This window comes from Bemisia tabaci, chromosome 10 (genome assembly GCF_918797505.1).
Source record: "Bemisia tabaci chromosome 10, PGI_BMITA_v3".
Classification (NCBI taxonomy): Eukaryota; Metazoa; Arthropoda; class Insecta; order Hemiptera; family Aleyrodidae; genus Bemisia; species Bemisia tabaci.
Genome location: NC_092802.1, coordinates 17,164,734 through 17,189,019, shown reverse-complemented (window position 1 = coordinate 17,189,019; position 24,286 = coordinate 17,164,734). Strand labels below are relative to the sequence as shown.

The 24,286-nt window shown below is 41.1% G+C and overlaps 1 protein-coding gene across 1 annotated transcript in view; it reads right to left on the bottom strand.

Moving 5' to 3' along the window:
- LOC109037676 (organic cation transporter protein) overlaps positions 1-24,286 on the bottom strand; it is a 40,732-nt gene that overhangs the window by 9,325 nt on the left and 7,121 nt on the right. Inside the window, exons 2-3 of the mRNA XM_019052449.2 lie at positions 2,173-2,359; positions 1,045-1,273 (exon numbers count right to left, since the gene is read on the bottom strand). Coding sequence (XP_018907994.1) covers positions 1,045-1,273; positions 2,173-2,315 — 372 coding nt within the window. The 5' untranslated portion in view covers positions 2,316-2,359. The remainder of the gene's footprint in view (positions 1-1,044; positions 1,274-2,172; positions 2,360-24,286) is intronic.

The window sequence follows — 24,286 nt, the reverse complement described above, 5'->3', positions numbered from 1 at the left end:
AACGAACTAGAGTATCTATAAAAAGCTAACATTCATGACAATGACTTAAATCCCAAATAAAGGTTCAGTTGATTTTATTCGTTCAGTGCATCATAAAAATCATACAAGAAACCTATGAGCAGTTACTAAGAAATATTGCTAATTTCAAAATATGCAGGCTTCTTATATCATTATTTTAAAAAGTTCAGATTTCCTTAGAGCATATGCATCTTATATCCGAGCAGCACAGATTGAAATAATTGCTATTACATGGTAAAGCTATTACTAATGCAATAAAACCCGTTTTTTTAAATTTAATGATTTTCGGAACTTCCGAACTCATATCTCCTCCAATCCAGCTTCCAAGGTCAAATGGCGCCGAAATTTCTAGATTTTCTTCTTCCATGCATTTAGAAAAGTTGAGGTAAATTTGTTTTCGGCAGATAAGGTCCCTTTTCACAGATCTGGTCACATTTATTTCCTGTGGGCGTTTTCTGAATTGACTAATATCCGAAACTCCTGCTTAAAGGGGAGGGCAACCTTAAAAAGAAGTTTGGCTAAATCGACGAAGAAAAGAGTGCAATGAATGACGCCAAAATCTGTTTGCGAATATCTGCATTCGTTGAGCCGCTATCAAGAAAAAACAGCTGAGGGTGTGACATCATGATCTCTGTCTTGCATTTCGAAGTCTGCAGTCTGCACTCTGCATTCTGTCTCCGGTGTCAAGAGGCCGACGGGTGTTGCGACAAGTTCTTAGTTCGCCCCGATCTCGCTCATTCTAGCCGACGTTTTTTTCTTTACTTAGGTGTGACTACTTGTTGTTTTTTTTTTACTTAATGAATGATTTACCATCTCAGTATGAACCGCAGTCGCACTGGGGGCGCATGATAGTCAGACTTTCCATCTTTCATATCTCTGCCGATTTTGCGAATTCTTCATTCAGGACAGAGTCATTTTGCTTCTTACACCTTCCCACTTCAATTTTAATGCTATCTCATTTTCAATTTTAGGGTTGCCGTCCCCTTTGAAAACCAATTTTGTTACTTACTTTAAAATAATACATACCTCTGTTACAGTGCTCCATCGAACATTCTCAGGATCAAAGATCCAGTCATTACAAGAGACACTTTGATTTGCAGGAACGCCACTGGCAAAGTACTCTGAAGAGAAGTTGGTATCCAGGATGCGACAGGTGGACGGGTTGCCTGTGACCTCGTCTTTTGGTAATACCATTGTAAGATTGAAATCTGATAAATTAAAGCTAGTATCATGAAATTCATTTGGCAATCGGCACCTGAAAAGAATAAAACCATGTAAGAGAAAACCAGTAGACCATGAAAAATTCAAAGGAAGCATCAGCTGCATTGCTTTCAATGCTATGAGATATAAAAGAAGTAATTATGGTCCACAAAAACAGGTACAGTAAAAGCTCGTTAAGACGAAAAATGAAGGGGCCGAAAAAATTTCGTCATAAGCGGCTTTTCGTCTTAACCGTTCTCCGCTTAAGACGAAATTTGTCGACATGAGCGGCAACTGCGCTTAAGACGAAATTTTTCGGCATTAGCGGCAACTGCGCTTGAAAGTTGCGCTTGAAAGTATCCGGATAGCTTTCAAAATCCACACAAACTAAAATTAAAGATTATTTTAAGTGAATGGCTTTTTGAAAGATTATTATCTATCAGTTTTAAATTTTTAAATTTTAAACAATACAAAATCCAAATTTTATTTTTCTTCGTCTTAACCGGCTTTGGTTACGGGTCAAAATTTCGAAATTTCGTCTTATCCGTATTTTTTTTACATTGACTCTTATGGAAGTGTCAAGGGACCGAAAAAAATTTCGTCTCAAGCGGATTTTCGTCTTAACCGTATTTCGTCTTAGCGAGCTTTTACTGTACCTTGATGCCAAAAACTTCAAAATCAAAATGCTGGTACCGCACTGCTAAAAGAATGTTCTCGGGAAGTTATCGTAACATTTACATTATCATGAAAAATATTTTACACGAACGTAATGTTTACATAAACATTTATGACAAAATGATGATTGTTTCGAAGTTTGCGGTTTAAACCATGTAATTTGAGGAAAAGGCTAAAACCATGTAATTTGAGGAAAAGGCTACTGTAAATTGGAACAACTAAATACCTTATAATAGAATCGAAAAATTTTGAGTCTAAAAAATATTTGCATATCCTCACCTATGGGCTACTTTGGCTTGCAGAAAGACACCAGCTAATTTGTGCAGGGCAACGGATATAACAGGTAAACATAGGAGGATGTAAATCTTTTTTTGGTAACGTCCGAATTCCCCGAGTTGAATCAGAATATCGTCATACGCCATTTTGGAAGATTATCATTCAAAGCCACCCTCGTCATAAGCTGAAACTGAAACAGAAATTGGAATGGGTTAAAGGACCGACAAGATAACGCCAATAGATATCAAAAAACAAAAATATGACACTTGTATACGACATCATAAAACCATTTTTGCAAAAAAAAAATATGACCGCGAAGATAACGAAAAAGCTTCCAATCCCCTTTGAGAAGAGGCTTGCGAGAAGAACATCTGACCATTATAGCAATGCTGCATTACTGGTTGCATACACTGCAGGAGCTACGACGACCGGCATGTCGCGATCTCGCATACTTGGAAAAGTTGGCCGGGAGACCGAGAATTTTGACCTAAAACTCGAGTGATGAAACAAAAATAGGGCAATTTTGTCTGACTTTCATAGAATTATGCGACCGAAATAAAATTATGGGATTAATACCATAATTTTCATGTCAACTTCAAATTCAGATTCAGTATCAGGGTCGGATTTAGGGAGAAGCCACATGGGCCGCGGCCCATGGCGGCAAATTTTGCAGTTTTTTTTAAATGTAAATCCATAGGTATATAAAAAAATCGGATTCAGAAAAAAAATTACAATCGAGAAAAGGTGACAAAATCTCTCATTTCCTGAGAGTATAGTGTTTTCTAATTGTATCGTCTTTCGGCGATACAAGAGACAGTACCTTTAATTAATTAATTAGTCGAGCTAAGAGAGAAACAGAACACGCAATTTGGCCTGGAACGGCGCGGCGCAGATAGCAATGATGACGAGGACTTGGGATGAAAAGGAGCAGCCCTCAGCTCAGCGGTCGACATGTAACACATATTAGCACCTACAAGACTGCATGAATACTTCACGCATTGCGTCAAAAACAGTGCGTTCAGGAACGGTTGGCGTGAAACGCATAGCGCCTACAAGACTGTAGGAATACTTCACGCACGGCGCCAAAAACAGTGCGCATGCGGTCAGCGTGGCGCGGTGGCGGAAGTTAAAATTATTAAACCACATTTATGTTTGTTCTTGCATAATTTTTTTGCTCATTTCTCATAGATGGATGGCCTTGTCTACAGTTGACAGGGCTTTCGCAAAAACTTGTCCAACACGAATAAACGCGTCTTGTTGAGTTCTACCGTGATAGCGAAGAGAGCAGTAAGTGCAAAAATGAAGTTATGATAAAACAGGCTCAGAAGCTTCCGACCGGAAAATTTTACTGAAAGAAGCCTCCGTTCTTTGTCAAATTGCCACTAATCGTCCGAAAGACGCCTGATAGTAGATTTTATGATTAAAAATCGACTGATTTTATTTCAATCACATAAAAGGGTTATTTTTCATTTTCATGCTAGGTTATTGTTAGGCAAGACAGCCGTAAGTGCTATATTCTGCATGCTTTCGTGGTTGCGTTTTGGACACACACCAAATACATTTTCAGATTAGAAAATCGAAGAAGAGGGCGGTACTTTACTCGAAAGCACTGTTTTCATTGGTCATCTGGAGGAATAATGTCACTTACTGCTGTAGTGCTGTCTTGCCGAAAACTACGACATTTTTTGCGCGCTTACGGCTCTCTCCTACGTCTCGCTTTGATACAAATATGATGAATTTTGCTGTTTTAGCTATTTCAGTGATTTCATTTGAAAGAGTTTAGACGAGTCTTGAAGGCAACTCGATTTCGAAAATTTGACACTTACTGCTCTTATCGCTATCACGGCAGAGTTAAAGATCCCCGAACGTGTGCGTGACCATTGCGTCGTCGCCGCTGACGTCACAAGCGCTTTATAATTCCCATTCATTTATACGGCAACTAACGAGCTTACCCCTTCTTTCCCGACTGTCTCGGATTCCGTTTAGCAGAGATACATCAAACTAATTAGTAGCACTACTTTCGTTTCAACAAGAAATTCACGATGATCCAGTAAGGGGTCATTAAAGAAACGGCTAGTTAAGCCCGCTTTGTTTAGATTAACTTATGGGGGCTCGCCAAGCAGGCCTTAGAGTCCCTTTATAGAGAGAGTCGAGACAACGCGGCTTATGCACGGAGAAAAAAACCTCGTGCGTGGGACCCGAAGTTTAGGTCATATGGTTCTCTGAAGTTTTCAGATTGAGCATCTGAACACTTAAGGTCTTGCTGTCGAGGTTCGGATCACACACCTGAAACTTCAGTTCTTACATCTGAAGTACTTCGATTTTCACATCCGAAAAACTCCGGTTCTCACATCTGAAGTACTTCAGGTGTAAGAACTGAAGTACTTCAGATGTAAGAACTGAAGTACTTCAGATGTAAGAACTGAAGTTTCAGATGTCTGACCTGAATTTCAGCAGCTAGACCTTAAGTGTTCAGATGCTCAATCCGAAAACTTCTGAGATCCATACGACCTAAACTTTGGGTCCCACGCACGAAGTTTTTTTCTCCAACAACATGATGTCACAAACGGTGATAAAGATTACTTAAATGAACGTTTTTTGTATTCTTTGATCAACCCATTCCCAAATTCCTATCTCCGTACCCCCTCTCATTCCATTTGTTCCTTGCCGTACCCACGATGTCCCGGTCCATTCCAATTTATAAAGTTTGCAATTGGTGAAACTGTAATCTTAATCCCCGTTTGTGACACTGTGAAGGCAAAAAATACGGGAACCAATTAGAAATGGAGTCGCATTGCCTTTACTCTCAGTATAGGAGGGACTCTAAGCAGGCCTCAGAGTGCGCGAAGCGCTCTCTTGGGGTTTGCCCGCGTAGCGATCAGGGGGCGTACCCTACAGTGATTCTCAAAGATCAACGCCTACGACATGCAACGGTGATTGTGAGCGTAATCTGATACAGATAATCAAAGGTGCACAGTATGCAAATGCAAAATAACTTGCATAATGCGCAGGGAGAGCCGCAATATTACTCCTGGGAATGATAGACACCACGGCTGGCCTTGGCAAGAGCACAACTAACGATAAACCCGAGAAAAAATATTATTTTTGCGGTGCTCTCGCGTTGGTCGAGTTTGCAAAAACTAAAAGACATGAGGACAACAAAAACGGAAGAGGAAGAAGAGCACCATTCGTCCGTGCTAGGGAAAAACACCGTATAAGCATTCAGACGTTGTCAAATTTTGGCTTAAAAAGTGAGATTTTCTTGGGAATCGATGGTTATTTTCCTTCGAATTTACAGCAGAAACGTACTGAGTACACATAAAGCCACATGTGCATAAACAACGGATGACAAGTTTTTAAGTTTTGAGAAAATAGCGTTCTAAGTTTTTAAAGCTGGGTAATTCAACGCCCGTACAGCAAATATGGGTTGGTCAAAGAACTGATTATAGAGTAACTAGGGGGCTACGCCCCCTGGCCAGCCCCCTGGCCGCTACGCGGCCCAACCCCCTGAAGGCGCTCCGCGCCATCAATGGGCCGCTTCGCGGCCCTATTTTTACCCTCCTATCAGTGTTAGTTTTATTTTTCCCCTAAAAAATTACGATATGAGGTATACTTTAATTTTAAACTTTACTTAAAATTACTTTAAAATTAAAAGGACGCGTATTGGTATGTTTGCTTGATGAATATTATTGCAGTAATACAATGAATAATGATGGTCAGGTAATAATCAAGTTTTTCGTGAGTCGGGAATCGAACCCACACCGAGTTCATGGCGGACGCAATCGACGTCTTAGGCGACTCGACTACCGCTCGACGTGCGGTATACGGCGCGAATCTTGTGTGTGTAGAGCTGATGCGCAGGCTACACAGCTACTGCGCAACCTCCTCGACCACTGCGCATCCTCCCGCGCATAGCGGTAGCAGTACCGGATCATTCTGTAAACTCACTCACTTTTATAACGTGATTTTAAAAAAACCTGGGTCCTTTTTCCAAAATCTGATTACAGCGGGCTCATCTAGGGCCTATTACCTGTCGATTTACGCAAAAATCATGGAATTCGGCCCGGTAGAACGCTCAAACTAACTATGAAAAAAAGTATAAATTTACATTGTTTAAATGGGAGAATTCGCAACTTTACCACGTAATATAAAAAAACCTGGGCCGTATTTTGAAAATCTGAAAAGAGTTGGCTTATCTAGAGACAATTGCCCGCCGATAGCCGCAAAAATCATGAAAATCGGCCCGGTAGAACGCTGGAACTAAGCGTCACCAGTTTCGCAAAATTAGGAGGTCTTGGAGCTTATAGTATAGATTCTCCTTTAAAAAATGAGCTTTAGAACTTTTTTGAAGAAAATGTTAACGAGGTACAGCGAGTTGGTTATTTTTCTCGATTTACTTAATTTGAGGGGGAAATTTTGAGTGCCTTGAGCATTTTCTCGACGCTGCAGACTATTTTTATCGATTTTCCGCGATTCCCGCCAAAATGGGGGGGGGGGTGTACGCCAAGGATAACGTAATTTTTGGGGGGTCTGGCAGTGGATGACGGTTAGATACGGTGAGGGAGGGAGGGGTTGAAAAATTGAAAAAATGGGTGACGTAATTTATGGACGGTTCCTTAACGTGCACTTTTGACGTTCTGACGAGGCGAGGAAATTTTGAGGCTGATTTTGCGAGAGATACCTCCTCCCAGATCGCCACAAAATTTAGAAAATGAAACTCCCTGACATATCCCTGATTTCTCTGACACATTCGAGTAAAATTTCCTGATGAATGAAATATGCAATATGCCAAAAAAACACATAATTTGAAATAGTTTTAAGGCAAAATTTGTTGTTTTGAGCGTCAAATCTATTCGAAAAAGCTAATAAAAGTAAATTTACAATTTTTCCCTGAAACTTTCGTCATTTTCCCTGACTTTTTAAAATTCCCTGACATTTCCCGGTCTCCCGGTATTCCCTGACTGTGACAACCCAGCTCCTCCCTCAGCAGAAATCTCGGCACCCCTTTTGTCAAATCCATTCGAAAAAGCTAGGAAAGCAAAATTTGCGATTTTTCCCTGACTTTTTCGTCATTTTCCCTGAAATTTCCAGGTTTTCCCTGACTTCTTAGCATACCCTGACATTTCCCGGTTTCCCCGTATTCCCTGACTGTGGCAACCTTGAGTCCCTTTATACTGAGAGTCAAGACAACACCCCCTCATGGAGTCACAAACGGGAATAAAGATTACAGAAATTGAACGTTTTTTGCAATCTTTGATCGGTCCATTCCCAAATTCCTTTCTCCGTTCCTTTTCTCATTCCGTTTGTTCCTTGCCGAACCCGTAATTCCCTGGTCCATTCCAGATTAAAATCTTTGCAATCGGTGAAAATGTAATCTTCATTCCCGTTTGTGACACTGTGAAGGCCTAAAATACGGGAACCAATCAGAAATGGATTCACATTGTCTTGACTCTCAGTATAAAGGGACTCTATGGCAACCCCGTTCCTCCCTCGGCTGAAATCCCGGCACCCCTTTTGTGCCCCGCATCGTGGAGAGGCTCAAATTTTGTCGGCTCTATTCTCTTTGGATCGGGGATCGAGAGTGAGCTAATATTATCCGACCTTGAGACATTGACCCAGAGGCGCTATCACCACTATCGCTTTTATCCCGGCGCGTGTTGAAGTGCACCGAGCGTTGGCGTCACATCGGCATCCGCGACAACGGGTCGTTAACGGCTAACGCAGCGCCTGCATCCATAAGTGCACCACGCACGGTGGATAGAGTCTTTATGAGAGGTCGGACAAAATCTGGAAACTTCAAAAGCTTATATTTTTGGAAATACAAAACAAAACGCTTTAAATGTGGTCTCATCGGTCTTTCTCCTTTCAGAAACACTCCTTGAAATTGAATTTGTGACGAAATAAACAACAAACTTTGCGGTTATAGTCAAAAATTTCATGTCCGACCTCTCTAATAAGCTCGTTCCTCTGTGCGCGGTGCACTCACTCGTGAGCTGTGCTAGGGAAGAACGCCGTATGCGCCATCAGGCGTTGCCAAATTACAGGGATGCCACAGAATTTAGACAGTTGAATTCCCTGACATTTCCCTGATTTCCTCAACGCAAGTTGGTAAAAGTCCCTGACAATAGGAGATATGCCAGATGGTTAAAAAGACACCCTTTTAAATAGTTTTCAGGCAAAATTTGTTGTTTGCGGCGTTAAATAAATTCTAGAAAGCAAATAAGGATGATTTGACGATTTTTCCCTGACCTTATAAAATTCCCAGACAATTCCCGGTATTTTCAACTGTGGCAACTCTGAAACACCGTCGACGAATCACGAATTTTCAGGACAATTTTTGAAGATTTTTCTTCCAATTTTACAGACGATTGCGTTCGTAGTTAGATCTATCATGTCTGAAAATTTCGAGGAGAAATATTCATAATTTTCTTCAAAAATAAACATTTTCTGAGACGATATTTGGCAACATGCGAATGCTCTCGCGGCCTTTTAGCTTAGCACGGCAGGGAAGTGAATCGACTTTTGCGGACCTCGCGGGTGCGATTAAGTGCAATGTGAATGCATTTCTGGATCGCGCTATGCTGGTGGTTTATGTTTCCCGGTCGCGGGATTTTTCCGCTGTTTGTTTACGGTGGGACTGATTGTCGATGCAGTAAATTCTGTACACGAAAGAAAAAAGGTGTGGATTAACATCAAGGATGTAAGAAAAAGGGTTCAAACGTCCATAACATTACCACTGAAGTTGGGGTTTATTGACTGCCCCTCCCCCTCGCAACGCTATTTCTGGCGTATACCGTAGAATCCTGTACATACAGGATGGTATCCCAGGATTAAGTGTGAATATTGAAGGAGTCACTTCTTTGGGCAAGGTGTGTACTAAAACAGGCTGGCCAAAAATCAGTATTTTTACGGTACTTTTTCAGAGATATCCCATGAAATTCAGTACCTACTCATTAGAAACATTCAGTACTTTTTCGGAACCTCTATTTGACGAAATTCAAAACATATGAGTTTCGCGCTCAGAAATGAAAAAAATTCCGGACCTCCTTGCAGAATTTCCGCACTTTTTCAGTACTTCCGGACCACCCTTAAAAAATCAGTACTATTTCCGGACTTGTGGACACCCTGTTGGGACTAAAAAATACGTTTTTTGGTAATTTTTTTTCAAAAAACGCTTTCCCTGGGAGCCCCATTATCCCCCTATTATCCCCTGTTAGTCCCTATTACCTCGAAAACGATGGGTCGAAGGGAAAAAACGCAAGATCCCATTTCTCAATAGTTTTCTACGCTGAATCTAGCGGTGCCGTCAAAAATCAGTTTCCCGACCTTCCGAAATCCGTACTTTTTCCGCACCAGGGTGTCTACTAAAACAGGCTGGCCAAAAATCTGTACTTTTACAGTACTTATTCAGTACATTTCCAAGAAATTCAGTACTTCCTCAACAGAAAAATTCAGTACTTATCGGTACTTTCATTTGACGAAATTCGAAAATTTTTAGAAATTTGAATTTATCACTCAAACTGCGATGAAAATGACAAAAATTCCGGACTTTCTTGCGGAATTTCCGCACTTTTTCAGTACTTCCGGACCGCCCTTAAAAGGTCAGTACTATTTCCGGACTTTCTGGACTTGTAGACACCCTTTCCGTGCTTTTTCAGTGCATCAGTACTTTTTCGGTACAGTAGGCACCCTGTCCGTGCTTTTTCAGTGTATCAGTACTTTTTCGGTACAGTAGGCACCCTGCGCCAAGTATATAAAGGCCAGTCCTGCAGTTATGGAGAGCTAGGTCTCTCGAAAAAATGAACCCGTTTGCGTTCTGAACTCGATCGATCCGAATCCGTGGCGAAGACAAACAAGTCGTCGTCGTGGACGAGCATTAATTAGTGTTTACGGTGCGATAAACCGTGCTTCTTGAATACTTTTCGATTTGGACAAGATTACGAATGGGGGCGAGATTTGTGAAATGGCGACACATTTTTCTTCACGGAGTCTATGTACCGATACCTCATCTTCTAAAATCCTTACATGGATACAGGGATTAATGAAATGGCGACACATTTTTCTTCACGGAGTCTACTGGTACCTCATCTTCTAAAATCCTTACATGGATACAGGGATTAATGAAATGGCGACACATTTTTCTTCACGGAGTCTACTGGTACCTCATCTTCTAAAATCCTTACATGGATACAGGGATTAATGAAATGGCGACACATTTTTCTTCACGGAGTCTACTGGTACCTCATCTTCTAAAATCCTTACATGGATACAGGGATTAATGAAATGGCGACACATTTTTCTTCACGGAGTCTACTGGTACCTCATCTTCTAAAATCCTTACATGGATACAGGGATTAATGAAATGGCGACACATTTTTCTTCACGGAGTCTACTGGTACCTCATCTTCTAAAATCCTTACATGGATACAGGGATTAATGAAATGGCGACACATTTTTCTTCACGGAGTCTACTGGTACCTCATCTTCTAAAATCCTTACATGGATACAGGGATTAATGAAATGGCGACACATTTTTCTTCACGGAGTCTACCGGTACCTCATCTTCTAAAATCCTTACATGGATACAGGAATTGATGAAATGGTGACACATTTTTCTCCACGGGGTTAAACGGCCAGACTGCAGGAGCCGAAAAACCCCCAAACCCGCTCTTTAAATTGAGATTTCAATTTTTTGTAGATCATTAATGAATTCAGGGCATAAAAGTGCAGGGTAGTACAAATTTTCATGAGATTTGGTTCACAACCGTTGCCAAAATTCAGGAAAAACGATTTACTCTCTGACATTTTGGGGGTGCCGTAGCTCTGACGTAGAAACGGTAGGAAAAATCTCTGTATACAACAAAAAAGTATTATTTTGACCCATCGAGGACGATTCTGCAGTCTGGCCGTTTGACCCTGGATAACCCAGTATACTATAACCTTATACATACATAAACCTTCTCCTTCTTCCCCCCAAAATGTCTCTCTTCAAAGGTTTTTTGGAGCCCCTTATTCTTCGTGCATTTCCTGCGCCCATATTTGTTCTGTTTCCAAAAACAACGGATTTTTTGTCATTTCATGTAATAAAATCTAATTCTTTTCTCACGCACTTGAGGATATTCCTTAAAAAGTTCGCTTGAAATAGACGTGTGATATTATATAATCAGTAATATAAAATCATGAGAGTAACGCATAACGCATAAAGCCTGAGACGCGAAGTGCTTCGGGGAGTTGAACCGCGAAGCAGTCGGGGGGCACAGCCCCTTAATTCCAGGGTTGCCACCAAATCTAGAAAATGAAATTCCCTGACATTTCCCTGATTTTCCTGACACATTTTGGTGAAATTCCCTGACAATTGAAGAAATGCTAGATGGTCAAAATGACATATAATTAGAAATTGTTTTTGGGCAAAATTTGTTGATCAAAACGTCAAACCCATTCTAGAAAGCAAATCAATTTTTCCCTGACATTTTTGTCATTTTCCTTTACATCTCCAGGTTTTCCTTGACTTTTCAAAATTCCCTGACTATTCCCGGTTTTCCCTGACTGTAGCAACCCTGTAATTCCCTAGTAAAATAATAGAATACGAGTGGAAATTATTCAAAAGCGCAGGCGAGACAGTAACACATGGTTACATAGTTCCACCAGCGATATTCTTTCCGACCAATCAGAAGCGGCAGGGTAAAGTCACGCGACTGTTTTCGCGATCGCGCGATTTTTGAAGATGGTCGCGATAAATTGATAGTACATCATACTGGGCAATCCAGCTCAATTGATTTTGTTTTCAATGAACGGCGTTGAATTGCATTTCGGCGGTGAAACTACCAGACCACGTATCTCGACTTGCGACGTTGTAGACTTCCTGATACTTTAGTTTTAAAATGGAAAACAACTCAACTTCAATTCTTGAAAACTCTCGTAATTTTTCTTATCGGTGCGAAGAAAATTCTGCGAAGACTTCAAAGATGATTACTGCCGTGCTAAGCAAGAGCGCCGTAAATCCATCAAGATTTTCCCTCGTTTTTTGGGAACTTAATATACTTGATAAAATAAAAACTGTTTTACTCATGCACCTCAAATGTTCCAGTTAGGGTTTTGATAGTATTTGCGGAAGAGTTCCGTGAAAACATTGTCTTTACTCGTCAAGATACAAAAAAAATATTGACCGGAACGGAACAAAACTATCTCTATTTAATGCCCAAACGTTAAAAGTAAAAACGTTATTTTTCAGGTGCTCGTTTATTTCATGTCAAGATACAAGAAAAATATTGAACGGAACAAAACTATCTTCAGTTCATACCAATTTTCTCCAGATATACAGCGCTTTCCTAGCATGGCAGCATACTCTACCGTCTTAAGGAAAAACGTCGTTTAAAGGTTCGGATGGATCGGCGTAAAATCTGACAATATTGTCAAATTTCCTGGAAAAATTCTAACTGTTTTAAATTTTTGTAGAGAATTTTATTCGCATTTTAATATTGGGTGCCTCAAAATTTCAAGGAAAAATGCTGAAAACTTTTCTCCCTTTGGAAAAGGTAACTAACAATACTGCCGTGCTAAGAAAGAACGCCGCATGAACATTCGACAGTTCCCAAATCTCCCCGAATAAAACATGTATTTTTGAAGAAAGTTGTGCATATTTTTCCTTGAAATTTTCAGATATTTTAGATTAAATTGCAAACAAAATTGTCTGAAAAATTGGAAGGAAAATATTCATAAGTTTACCAGGAAATTCGTGTTTTATCAAAGGAAATTTGGCAACGCCTGAAGGTTCATACGGCGTTTTTCCTTAGCACGGCACAATAAGCAGCACTATCCAAGCTAGGTAGGAGTTATTGTTGACTGTACTCTGATGAACCCAACCTCACGTAATATTAATAATTTATCGGTCCTTATCAGCGAGTTATGACATCAGTCGACGCACGGCCATTCACACTCAGCAAATCTTTGGCACGATTCACTATGAATGAGGAAGTTCATTTCGCGCATCAGAGATAAGTCTTCCAGGTCAAAATTCGTGTAATGCCCTAATTGTGTGCTGATTTACGTCCTCTTTGAGAAGCAACAATCATCAAAATAAAGAGAACGAGCGTGACGGTCGCGAGTTCCCAAGTGAACAGAATTTTAGGACGTCTAGTTTTGTTTTTCATTCTGGAAAATCCTGATGAGATCCTGATTTTTCCTGATTTTTGACTGCTAAATCCTGATTTCATAAGTTTTCCAAATCCTGATCAAATCCTGATTTTTTGCGGAGAAAAATTGGCGAATGTAACTTCACAAAAACAGCTCGATAAAAAAATCCGGTCGGACGGCCGACTTTTCTCAAATCCTGATGAAATCGGAAAATCCTGATGCTACACACTCTGAATTGGACGTATTTCTATCAAACGGAACTATGTGCATTAAAGACATGAGCCCTGAGATCCACAAGAATACATGCATACGAGGGCTCACATCATAATGCACACAGTTCCGTTTGACAGAAATACGCTCAATCAATACATGCCACCTGATGTTGATGTTGATGTTGTCGCAATTCACCAAAAACTTCATGCTAGTAATGATGAAGACCTCTTCCTACTTCCCTGGGAAACACCGACGCCGACCGGATTACGTTTGCGCTACTTAAACGCTTTTTGGTATGAGCATTCATCTCTAAAGTCTAGCTGTGACGGTCGAGAGTAAACGTTTTCGAACGCTCATATTAGCTTGTGAAAGAATTATAATGCGGATTTTTTACACGGATTTTGATTGCTTGATAATGGAGAAACGTTTTAAAATATTTAATAATGTGCAAGTTTTCGAATTAAGTTTTACTCTTTGAGTTGTATCATTGCAAACTAGGAACATGGCGTGGGGACGCGAGACGGTCGTGAGTTTGGCACTGTTCAAAGGGTAATTTTTTTTAAAAAACCATGAATATTAGTGACTTTTTTATGTCACTCTATAGAAAAAAGAGTTTTCTTCATATGTAGGCCAAAAAAATAGGAGTAGAACACATTTATAGACTAATAAAAGAACAGGAGCAAGAATGTCCCTTATTTCAAATTTTCGCTCCTGCTAGACTGAAAAAAAAATCTCGGTGTATTTACTAAGAAAAGGGTAAAATTACCAAGGATTCAGGGTTCTATTTGATCCCGGTTTTTTCTCGGTAAAATTACCATTAATGGAATTGGTAAATTTACCGAGAAATCTCGGTAAAATTATTGACATTCTTGGTAATTTTACTGATCCCCGGTGAATACGCCAATAATTTGTATCAACTGTGGTAAAATTACCGAGATAAAATGGCAAAGTTACCGGGAATTGATTACCAATAAAAGTGGTATTCTTACCGGGAAAAATCGTAAGAATACCGGTTTTTAGGTAAGCTTACCAGTCTGTCTTGGTAAAATTACCAATAATTGGTAAAAAAGTGAGATGGTAAAGGTACCAAAGGACCTTGGTAAAAACGCCGAGAACTTTTTTTCAGTGATATACAGGGTTATTCAAAAGTCACGCACCACTGGTCATAACTTCGGTTCTAATTATGCTATCGATATGCGGTTTAAGACTCTTTTCCTCATACTGAGGGGGAACTTTTTAAGGTTCTTTCCAGTTTTTGATCCCCTCGGGGGGAGAGGTGCGGGGGGGGGGCAACTAAAAAATTTCAAATAGCCATTCCCCCTCATGGCCAGTGGTGCGTGACTTTTGAATAACCCTGTAAAACCTTTAACTTTTTTTTCAGTGTAGAAATTTAGAGGATCATAGCTCCGAGGAGCGGCATTGTAGAGAGAAAGCTTATCCTACAAAAAAGTACTTTTCTGACCAAAAAATCAAACCATAAATCATTGTAAAACACATGTGACACAACCTATAAAATGTCTTCGAATAGAGCACTGACTACGCCTGCATCGGAAATCTCTGGTTCTGACAGGAACCCCGTGGCAGAGAGAGACAGAAAACGTGGATGCGAACAACGGCATTACGGAAAACGTGAATTTGATTTTAGTTCACGAATTTCCGCGTTTTATCATAAATGCTCTAGGCGAGGTGCATTGGCGCGGTACAAAGAGGCCGGCGAAACGTTTGCTAAGCCCTTTGCAAAGTAATTAAGCAAAACGCAAATCGCATCGATTTTTCAGCCAAAAGGCGGACCAAATATTCAATTTAAAAATCTGGGGATAGCTCCGTCCTCGGTTTCGAGAACACGAGTGATACAGCAAATTGGCAACATTGTAAAACCTACCTATACCATCATTTAAACCTATGAAAATGTATCGACTCTTGGTGGAACCAGGTGCTCCGACATATGTTCACTGAAAAAAAATTCTCGGCGTTTTTACCAAGGTCCGTTGGTACCTTTACCATCTCACTTTTTTTGCCAATTATTGGTAATTTTACCAAGACAGACAAGTAAGCTTACCTAAAAACCGGTATTTTTACTTTTTTTTTTTCTAGGTAAGAATACCACTTTTATTGGTAATCAATTCCCAGTAACTTTGCCATTTTATCTCGGTAATTCTACCACAGTCAATTGAAAATATTGGCGTTTCTACCAAGGTCTAGTAAAATTATCGAGAAAGTTCAATTATTTTACCGAGATTTCTCGGTAAAATTACCAATTCCATAAATGGTAATTTTACCAAGAAAAAACTGGGATCAAATAGAACCCTGAATTCTCGGTAATTTTACCCTTTTCTTTAGTAAATACACCGAGATTTTTTTTTTTTTCAGTGTTTAAGTGAAGGGAATCCGATGTTGTCAAATTGCTGGATCCGCCTCTCAGCGTTCTGTTTCACGAGGCTTTTTAACCTCAAAACTAGTACTTATAGATTCCTAATTGAGTGGGGTCTATAAAAAAGGAACCAGAGGAAACATCAGATGTTGCCAAATTGGGTTTGAATTTTTTTCTTTTTTTTCTTCTTTCAGATAGGACAGTTGTACTGATTCTCTAGGAGAAATCTGGGAGTTTGCTGAATGCCATGCAAAAAATTCCCAGAAATTTGAATGAGAATCAGTAATAGACAACCATTCTTCGGTAAGAAAAACAAATTGATTGCGTTCAACAGAAAGGAACCAAGCCTCATCACCTTTCGCCTGATTTAATTGGGAGCTTTAATTTTTTTACATAAGAACGGTAGGGCGGATTTAGATGCGAATTCCAGTGAATCTGCGTAGTGCGAGGCAAATTCCTTTAAATTTCCAAAGAAATCCGCACGAACGTTCTCTTGTGAGAAAATTGAATAGCCCGGTTAAATGTGGCAATAGCTGTTGTGGCTTGGTTCCTTTCTGCTGAACGCGGTCCTAATTGTCGAGTGAAATTTGGCAACACCAAATGCCACTTGCTGCTTTTTGAGAAACGACGCGACGCCATAAGGATTCTACCGCGGGAAGGGAATGAAAAGCTGGAACGAGCCCGCATGAGTTCTCATGGCACAGAACTTTTAACAAAGGAACTAAATTGGGCTCAAGTATGGCCAGGAAGTTGCCAGGAAGTCAATTTGGACTGCTGGACCATTAAAAAAGCAAGCCCAAGCCTTTTCGATAACATCGCAGCATAGATGAACTTTCTGATCAGCTCTTTAGAATGTCATTCATCCTTCAGTGACTTCGTCCACTGAATGTGAAAAAGATAGATTGAATTTTGTTGAAAAACGTAAAATTACCAGCCACTATTAAAAAAAAAAAACAGAGGAAGAATCTTAGAAGAATCCCTACAGAATTATACGCGCGTGAAAACTACAGAAATTTCAGCAGTGGAAAAGGAGACAAAAAACCTCAAATGGAGTTGTTGCATGTGTGAGAAATTTGCGATTTGACTGTTAATTCTTACGTAAAAGTTCGTGAGAAACACGATGGTGCCACTGCTTTTCTCTGAAATCAACTCCCAAGCTCAAAAAAAGCTGTCAAGTTGAGGCCAAAATCGAGGGGATATCCCACCCTATCCTGAAAGTCCACCTCTACATCAAAACAAACTCTCCATGCAAAGATAAGCTGTCAAGTTGAGGCCAAAATCGAGGGGATATCCCACCCTATCCTGAGAGTCCACCTCTACATCAAAACAAACTCTCCATGCAAAGATAGGGAGCAAATATATTAGCAGGGTTGCCACTTTATTTGGGGACTCCAAAACTGAAAACACGGCAACCCTGCTGATGTATTTGCTCCCTATCTTTGCATTGAGAGTTGGTTTTGAACACCCTAAAATATTTTGAAACAACTAATAAATTATGGCTAAGAATGTGGGAAGCAATACAGAATACAGAATAGTAGATCGCAAATAATTATCGGGCGCTTGGCTTCCGACAGCGGCATGTGGCGCGGCGGAGTGAGAAAATCCTGTGACACGTGGTCCGCACCGGCTACCGAACTTGGATGATCTGCGTACGGTGAGGAGAGAGAACCTGGGTGCAATGATGAAGGGGCAAAGGATACACGAGAGAGGAGAGGCACCGGCGCGCGGCGCAGAGCGGAGCGTGAGCATTGGGTTCGGAGACGAGTGCGGACCGCGCTCGCGGAGGGAACACAGCAGAGAGAAAAGGGAGGGGAAAAGAACGAGAGAGGAGAGCTGCTCATCAGTCCAGCTGTTTCCTATAGCAGTGGTCCGCAGGGGTTTGCGAACCGCCGAATTTCCTGTATGCCGCGATTCGCCCTCCGCTTCCCCCCCTGCGCTTGCGGGCCGCATCTCCCAGTTTCCCAGTCTCCCTGTCCCACCTCTCTCTGCAGGTGCGTGTTGCGAAAATACGTTATCATTTAACAAAATAAATTACAGGAAAACGATCGGTAAAAAGAACAAAATTTCGATGACAATTTTCACCAGAAAGGGTTAACATCTTGTTCTTGCGGCTTCGTTTTTTAAAAAGTTTCCGGGGGAGGCCCCCCGAACCCCCCTCTAGGGAAGGGGAGTGAACCTTTCTGACCCCCCCCCCCCCCTAAAGTTAACACACCTACCGAACGCCTACCGGATATAGTCACGCCACGCCACTGTTTCATATGGGACCCCCCCCCCCCCCCTTGTGAAATGTCAAGTTATGGCGTATCGAGCATTTCTTTTGCTCATCCCGGAACAATCCCGGGTGAGTTAGGACGGGATATTCCCCCCCCCCCCCCCCCTTAACCTGTTGAATTCTTTACAAGTCGGATACTTCATCATCATACAGGAATTTCATAAGTATTCTCCTTGACACGCGAATTTTGCTCGCCCCTACTTGGATCAGTGGCGTGGCGTGAATTGCGATATATCGATTATTATGCCATTTAAACCTATGGTAAAGAATCGATTATGAAGGTGTTCGCTGCGAACACCCAATTTATCGATCCTTTTCCATAGGTTTGAATGGCAGATCATTCGATGTATCGAAGCACGTCACGCCACTGACTTGGATGGAAAATCTTAGAGTCCCTTTATACTGATTGTGAGAGTCAAGACAATGTGAATCCATTTCTGATTGGTTCCCGCATTTTAGGCCTTCACAGTGTCACAAACGGGAATAAAGATTACATTTTCACCGATTGCAAAGATTATAATCTGGAATGGACCAGGGAATTACGGGTTCGGCAGGGAACAAACGGAATGAGAGAAGGAACGGAGAGAGGAATTTGAGAATGGGCCGATCAAAGATTACAAAAAACCAACAAAAAACGTTCAATTTCTATAATCTTTATTCCCGTTTGTGACTCCATGAGGGGTGTTGTCTTGACTCTCAGTATGAAGGGACTCTAAAAAATCTCAGAGGGATCGCGGCTCTTGACCTGATTTAGGAGCTGACGTTGTTGCATCGTGCGCGTCGATCAGGTTTGCCTCTCTCTCACACTCACCACTTGCTTGCTTATTGTTAGTAGCCTTGTGGATCGGCAAGTCGCAGGTTGGGAGCGGCATCCCTTATTTGCTTCGAAACGAGCTCATCCGCTTTGCTCAGAACTTCGCCTTTAACGCTGCTGTGCTGCGGAAAAACGGCGCATGCGCAATCGGATGATGCCAAATTTTTCGTGTGAACAACTTTATTTTGGAGGAAATTAATGCATATTTTTCCGTAAAATTTTCGGACATTTTAGATTAAATTACGGACGAAATTTTCTGAAAAATTGGAAGAAGAATAGTTACAACTTTCCGAATAAATTCGTATTTTATCAAGGGGAATTTGGCAACGCCTAAGGGCTCATACGACATTTTCAAAAGAGCAGGTGATCGGACTAGGGTAAACGATAATAAAAGCGAGTACTTTGCCCTGTTGATCTTACGCGGAGCGGAGATGAAGCTATATCGACCGGTCAAGAAAACGCTTTCCAGCGGACTGATTGTTGAAATTTATAGACAAAGCAATAGAGAAAGTAAACAAAAGGGGTAAAGAGGGATCCTATTGGTGGAAGCCAGTGGTCGCAATGGACAAGGGAAGGAGTTAATAGACTGACTAACGGCAACCCATGAGAGGCCCTTCCCTTCAGTTAGTCAATTATTTCCTTACCCATTCAACCAATAGGATGGCTCCAGACTCCTTGTGTCTTCTTTGTCTATAGCTTTGTCTATCAATTTCAACGATCAGCCCGCAGCCTAAGTGGGGACGAGAAGGTGGATTTTGACTGAACAATTCGATGAATTGGTGTGCCTAATGGGTCAGTAAAGTGGGTCTGAATTACTGATACAATTCCGTTGATTCTTTTCCTGTTACATATGCTATTATGCCATAAAACAATTTAGTCCTCGAAGAGAAATGTTATTCTCGTAAAAAGGAAGTAGATACAGAGAGGGTGGGTGAAAAAGTTAGTTCTAAAATTAGTCGAAGGTGATGAAATTTTATTTTAAATGTAAATGAAATCTGTGCTTACAAACGTAGAAATATATTCATTTCCTCGTTTCGGAGACATCAGACATCATCTACCGATATCCGATCAATTTAACGTCCGATTAGACCATCACGATAAGACGCAGTTCCTGCAAGATAGGATTGTTGTCCGAAGAGGGGAATATCATGGGATAGTAAATACAAAATACTCGAAGCATTGAGATTAGACTCGAGACAAATAATAATGGTACAAAGGAAATGTACATACAGACTGATAGCTCGATGTTATTCTGAGACTGACCGACGAACCGCTGAGTGAATAAATAGACAGCTGACTCACGAAAAGACAGAAGTGAGTCTTCTTTTTCAATCTCAACTGTGCAAAGTCATTAGAAATTCAAACGATCTTGATTAAAAACTTTAAAAAAAAAAAAAAAAACCCTAAATGTCACATAACGCAGTAGTCCATTCGGTATTCGTACAAAAGATAGACCTAGAGTACCTTTATAGGGGAAGTATCAGAGTGTCTACTGATACAGGCTGGCCAAAAATCAGTACTTTTACAGCACTTTTTCATAAGCAATTCAGTACCTTCTTAACAGAAAAATTCCGGTTTTTTCGGCTTCTCAATCGAGCAATGTTCATTTTCCACCATGTGTTGTTCAAACTATAGGTACGCAATTTGCTATAGCTGAGCCAAAGCGTCAAGATTGAGGTTGCCAGATTTTTATACAGCAGAGACTGTCATAATAACATTCAGCGCGCGATGTGAATCACGTAGAGAATTGAGTTTTCATGAGCGGGTGGTTTGAATTCACGTATCAAGAATCGTTAAATATCTTTGGAAGGAGTTGAATTCGGTAATTTTCGTTGTGCGCGTCGTATTCTACGTGAAATTTTAGTTACGAATCATGTATCAGAATGCTGAAATTCGTACCTTGTCTAGTGGTCCATTGCGACAAAAATGACAAGAAAATGAAAACGTTCCGGACCTACTTGCGGAATTTCTGCACTTTTTCAGTACTTCCGGACCGCCCTTAATAAATCAGGGCTATTTCTGGACTTTCCGGAAATTCCGGACTTGACACTCTGAAGTATGGACAACTCGATTCATGTAGCTCTTAGGGCCCAAAAAGGCGACAACGTGTAAAACGAAAAAACGTCTCCGAAAATAAAGTAGCGATAAAAATCAGAGATATAGTTTACTTCATCTGGACAATTTAAAAGGAGAAGCCTTCGCTTCGGCGTAGCGGTCGGCATGAAACGCATAGCGCCTGCAAGACTGTATGAATACTTCACACATTGCATCAAACACACTGCGGTCAGCAGCAGTCGGCGTGAAACGCACAGCGCCTACAAGACTTCATGAATACTTCACGCATTGCGCCAAACACAGGGCGGTCAGTGTGGCGCAGCGGCAGGAGTTAAAATTATTAATGCACATTTATGTTTGTTCTTTCATAATTTTTTCGTTCGTTTGTTATGAATGGATGGCCTTGTCCGAACAGGAGTGGGTTTACGGAACTTAACTTTTGTGTAAAGTTCCGTGAACTTTTGTTAGTGTTGACAGGGCTTTCACAAAAAATGTGCCTAACACGAGTGAACACGTCTAATACACCCCTCCCCTACCGGTACATTCACTTAACGAATTAGAAGGGGGCGGAAAATTACAGGCGGCCCATGGGCGGCAAGTAGGTAAATCCGGCCCTGGGACAGAGTGCCTGGAATTTTTCGTTTGTACTGCCAAGAAATCTCTCGGAAACGAATGTCCAGTCAATAGAGCACATACAGGGGCTAAGTAGAGACAATTTCTGAGGAAACTTTCTGATATACTATTCCTATGTATTTTTGGTCGCTGAATCCGAATTTCATATTTGCGAAAAGATCTGAGGCGAGCCAAAGCCGCCATCTTGAAAAAATGGCCTAAATTTGCGTTTTTCGTCCAAAAAAACCGAAATAACTCGTATATTTTGGAAATTATGGCAAAAATAGTTATTTTCAAAAATAAAGTACATAAAATTTCCATTCGAACGAGCCCAAGATGATTAAAATCGGATGATAACAAACGCCGGTACAGCGTTGCAAAGTTTCACGCAAGTATTGAGGTTAGGCAATTTTCGTAACTCTCCCTGCGAAAAGAGAGCTTTCGAGGAGATCAATCATTAAATCGTAGATAAGTGAAATTATGACTGAAAGAAGGAGTGCAATTTTGAGTTCTTGACTTTTAAGAACGGCAGTGGATAAGGGGGGGGGGGGGGGTTACGTTTGAGCGCAGCTGTAGGGCCCTCCGGTCCTCCCCCATTTTCATGGCCCGGGTGCGGCCGGTCGGCCCTCGTTCGCCGGGTTAGAGGTTCAATTTGAGTTGAAAACGATGTTGTTCCAAGAACTCTCTCTTATTATTTCAGCGCATAACTGTTGATAAAAAATCTGATGAGGAACTTCAACATTTTTTGTCGAACTCTCACTATATCCCCTTTGGTTGACCTTAGCAGACGGAATGCGTATTAAAGAAACTATGTCCACGTTTTATGATGCATTTGCACCGTGTGTAGATAAAATTGATGACAAGAATCCTACTTATGTCATATTGATGTCCGTTTTTTGCTCCATTGAGTGATTTGGAGACAAAATGAGGCATTTTCATCAATATGAAACCACTATGTGTCCTTCGTAAAATCGAAGTATGCTCTGCTAATTCTGTCATAGTTTCCGGCGACTATCTCAAGGATATTACAAGATGCAGCACGCAAACTCTTGAATTATCGCGAGGAGGACAAGCTTCATCAGTGGAAATAAAAGTCCATGAAAGTATGATTCCTAGTAACATCACAAGCAAATTTTCTGAAAAATGGCAAGAACAAATTCTAGTCGATCCAAATGCTGATGAAACGAAGAAGAAGTCGCTGACACAATCATAGTTTCAAAGGCTTCGGAAATGGCGAAACAGGGCAAAATTGCTATTATTGTAGGAAAAGATACCTATTGACCGTCGTGTCCTCCTTACAGCTCAGTTACGTAAGGTCAAATATGCTTTGGTTCTAAAATCCAGCGAAGGTGGACAAAAACCTTTCAACCGAGGCAGCGGCAGCCTTTAAAATTAAGTGAAAGCCGAACACATACTGTTCATTCATGCCATTAGTGGGTGTGACACAATATCATCACTCTTCAGGCAAGTCAAAGTTAAGTTTTTAGCAACCCTGGAGAACAATTCAGCCAACTCAGATGCTTAAAAAATCAGCCTTAAGGCAAGAAGAACTTTCTAAAACAGGGAAATAATTTTTACTCCGATCAAATGGCTACAAGGGTGAGCAGAAAAAAAACTTTGGCTGAATTTAGGTATGAAAGCTATGTTCGGACTTTTTTCCACTATGTACAAAATCTCGCTTATCTTCCACCTTCAGAGGGTGCTGCCACATTTCATGCTCCTATCTTCAAATAGACAGCAATGGATGGGCATCAAGAAACACGCGTGTGACTGGGGGTAGAAGAATAGCAGAAATGGCCTCATACTCCCCATTATCACTTTGAAAAATCCCGCTACGGCCGAAATTTTAAGCAAGATCCCATGCAAGTAGATTTAAAAAAGTCGCGGCGCCTGCGGTTCTTGGAAGAAAGGCCTTCATTGCAGTCTTGTTTCGGGGTATTTTCATGGCTCGTGCGAACATAGTCAATAAGACGCACTTTTAACGGAAGAAGAATAGGGTGAAGGAGATACTGTGGATGATCCAGAAGACGCTGAATGTTCGGACAATGACTATGAAATGCAAAAAAGTGAAGAGATTGACAAGTGGGTGGAACAAGAGGCAATTAGGCGCAGAGGGAGCCATGGCACGGTGTAAATGCATCATAAAATGTGGACATAGCAACTTCACGCATGCCATCTGCTGTGGTAAATAGCGAGTGTGGATTAGGTAGAAGTTCCCACGACAAAAAATTTTGAAGCTACTCATTTGATTTGTTTAATAATTATTATGCGCCGAAATAATAAGAGAGGTTTATGGAAACAACTCAAATTGAACTCCTCATACTGCTGATTGGATTATAGCGGTCAGCGCGTTTAAACTTTACGGACTCGCAAGTTTGACCCACTAAGTATATTTTTGATAAAGCTAGCAGTGCCTGTCTCTTTTGCTCGGTGGCAGCTGATGTTGTTACCAGCGAATATACGTCTGTACTTAGGCATATCAAGTTCATGTCCTCCGAAAAAGGCGCCTGTGGAAGACAGCAAAACTAATAACCCGGCGAACGAGGGCCGACCGGCCGCACCCGGGCCATGAAAATGGGGGAGGACCGGAGGGCCCTACAGCTGCGCTCAAGCGTACCCCCCCCCCCCCTTATCCACTGCCGTTCTT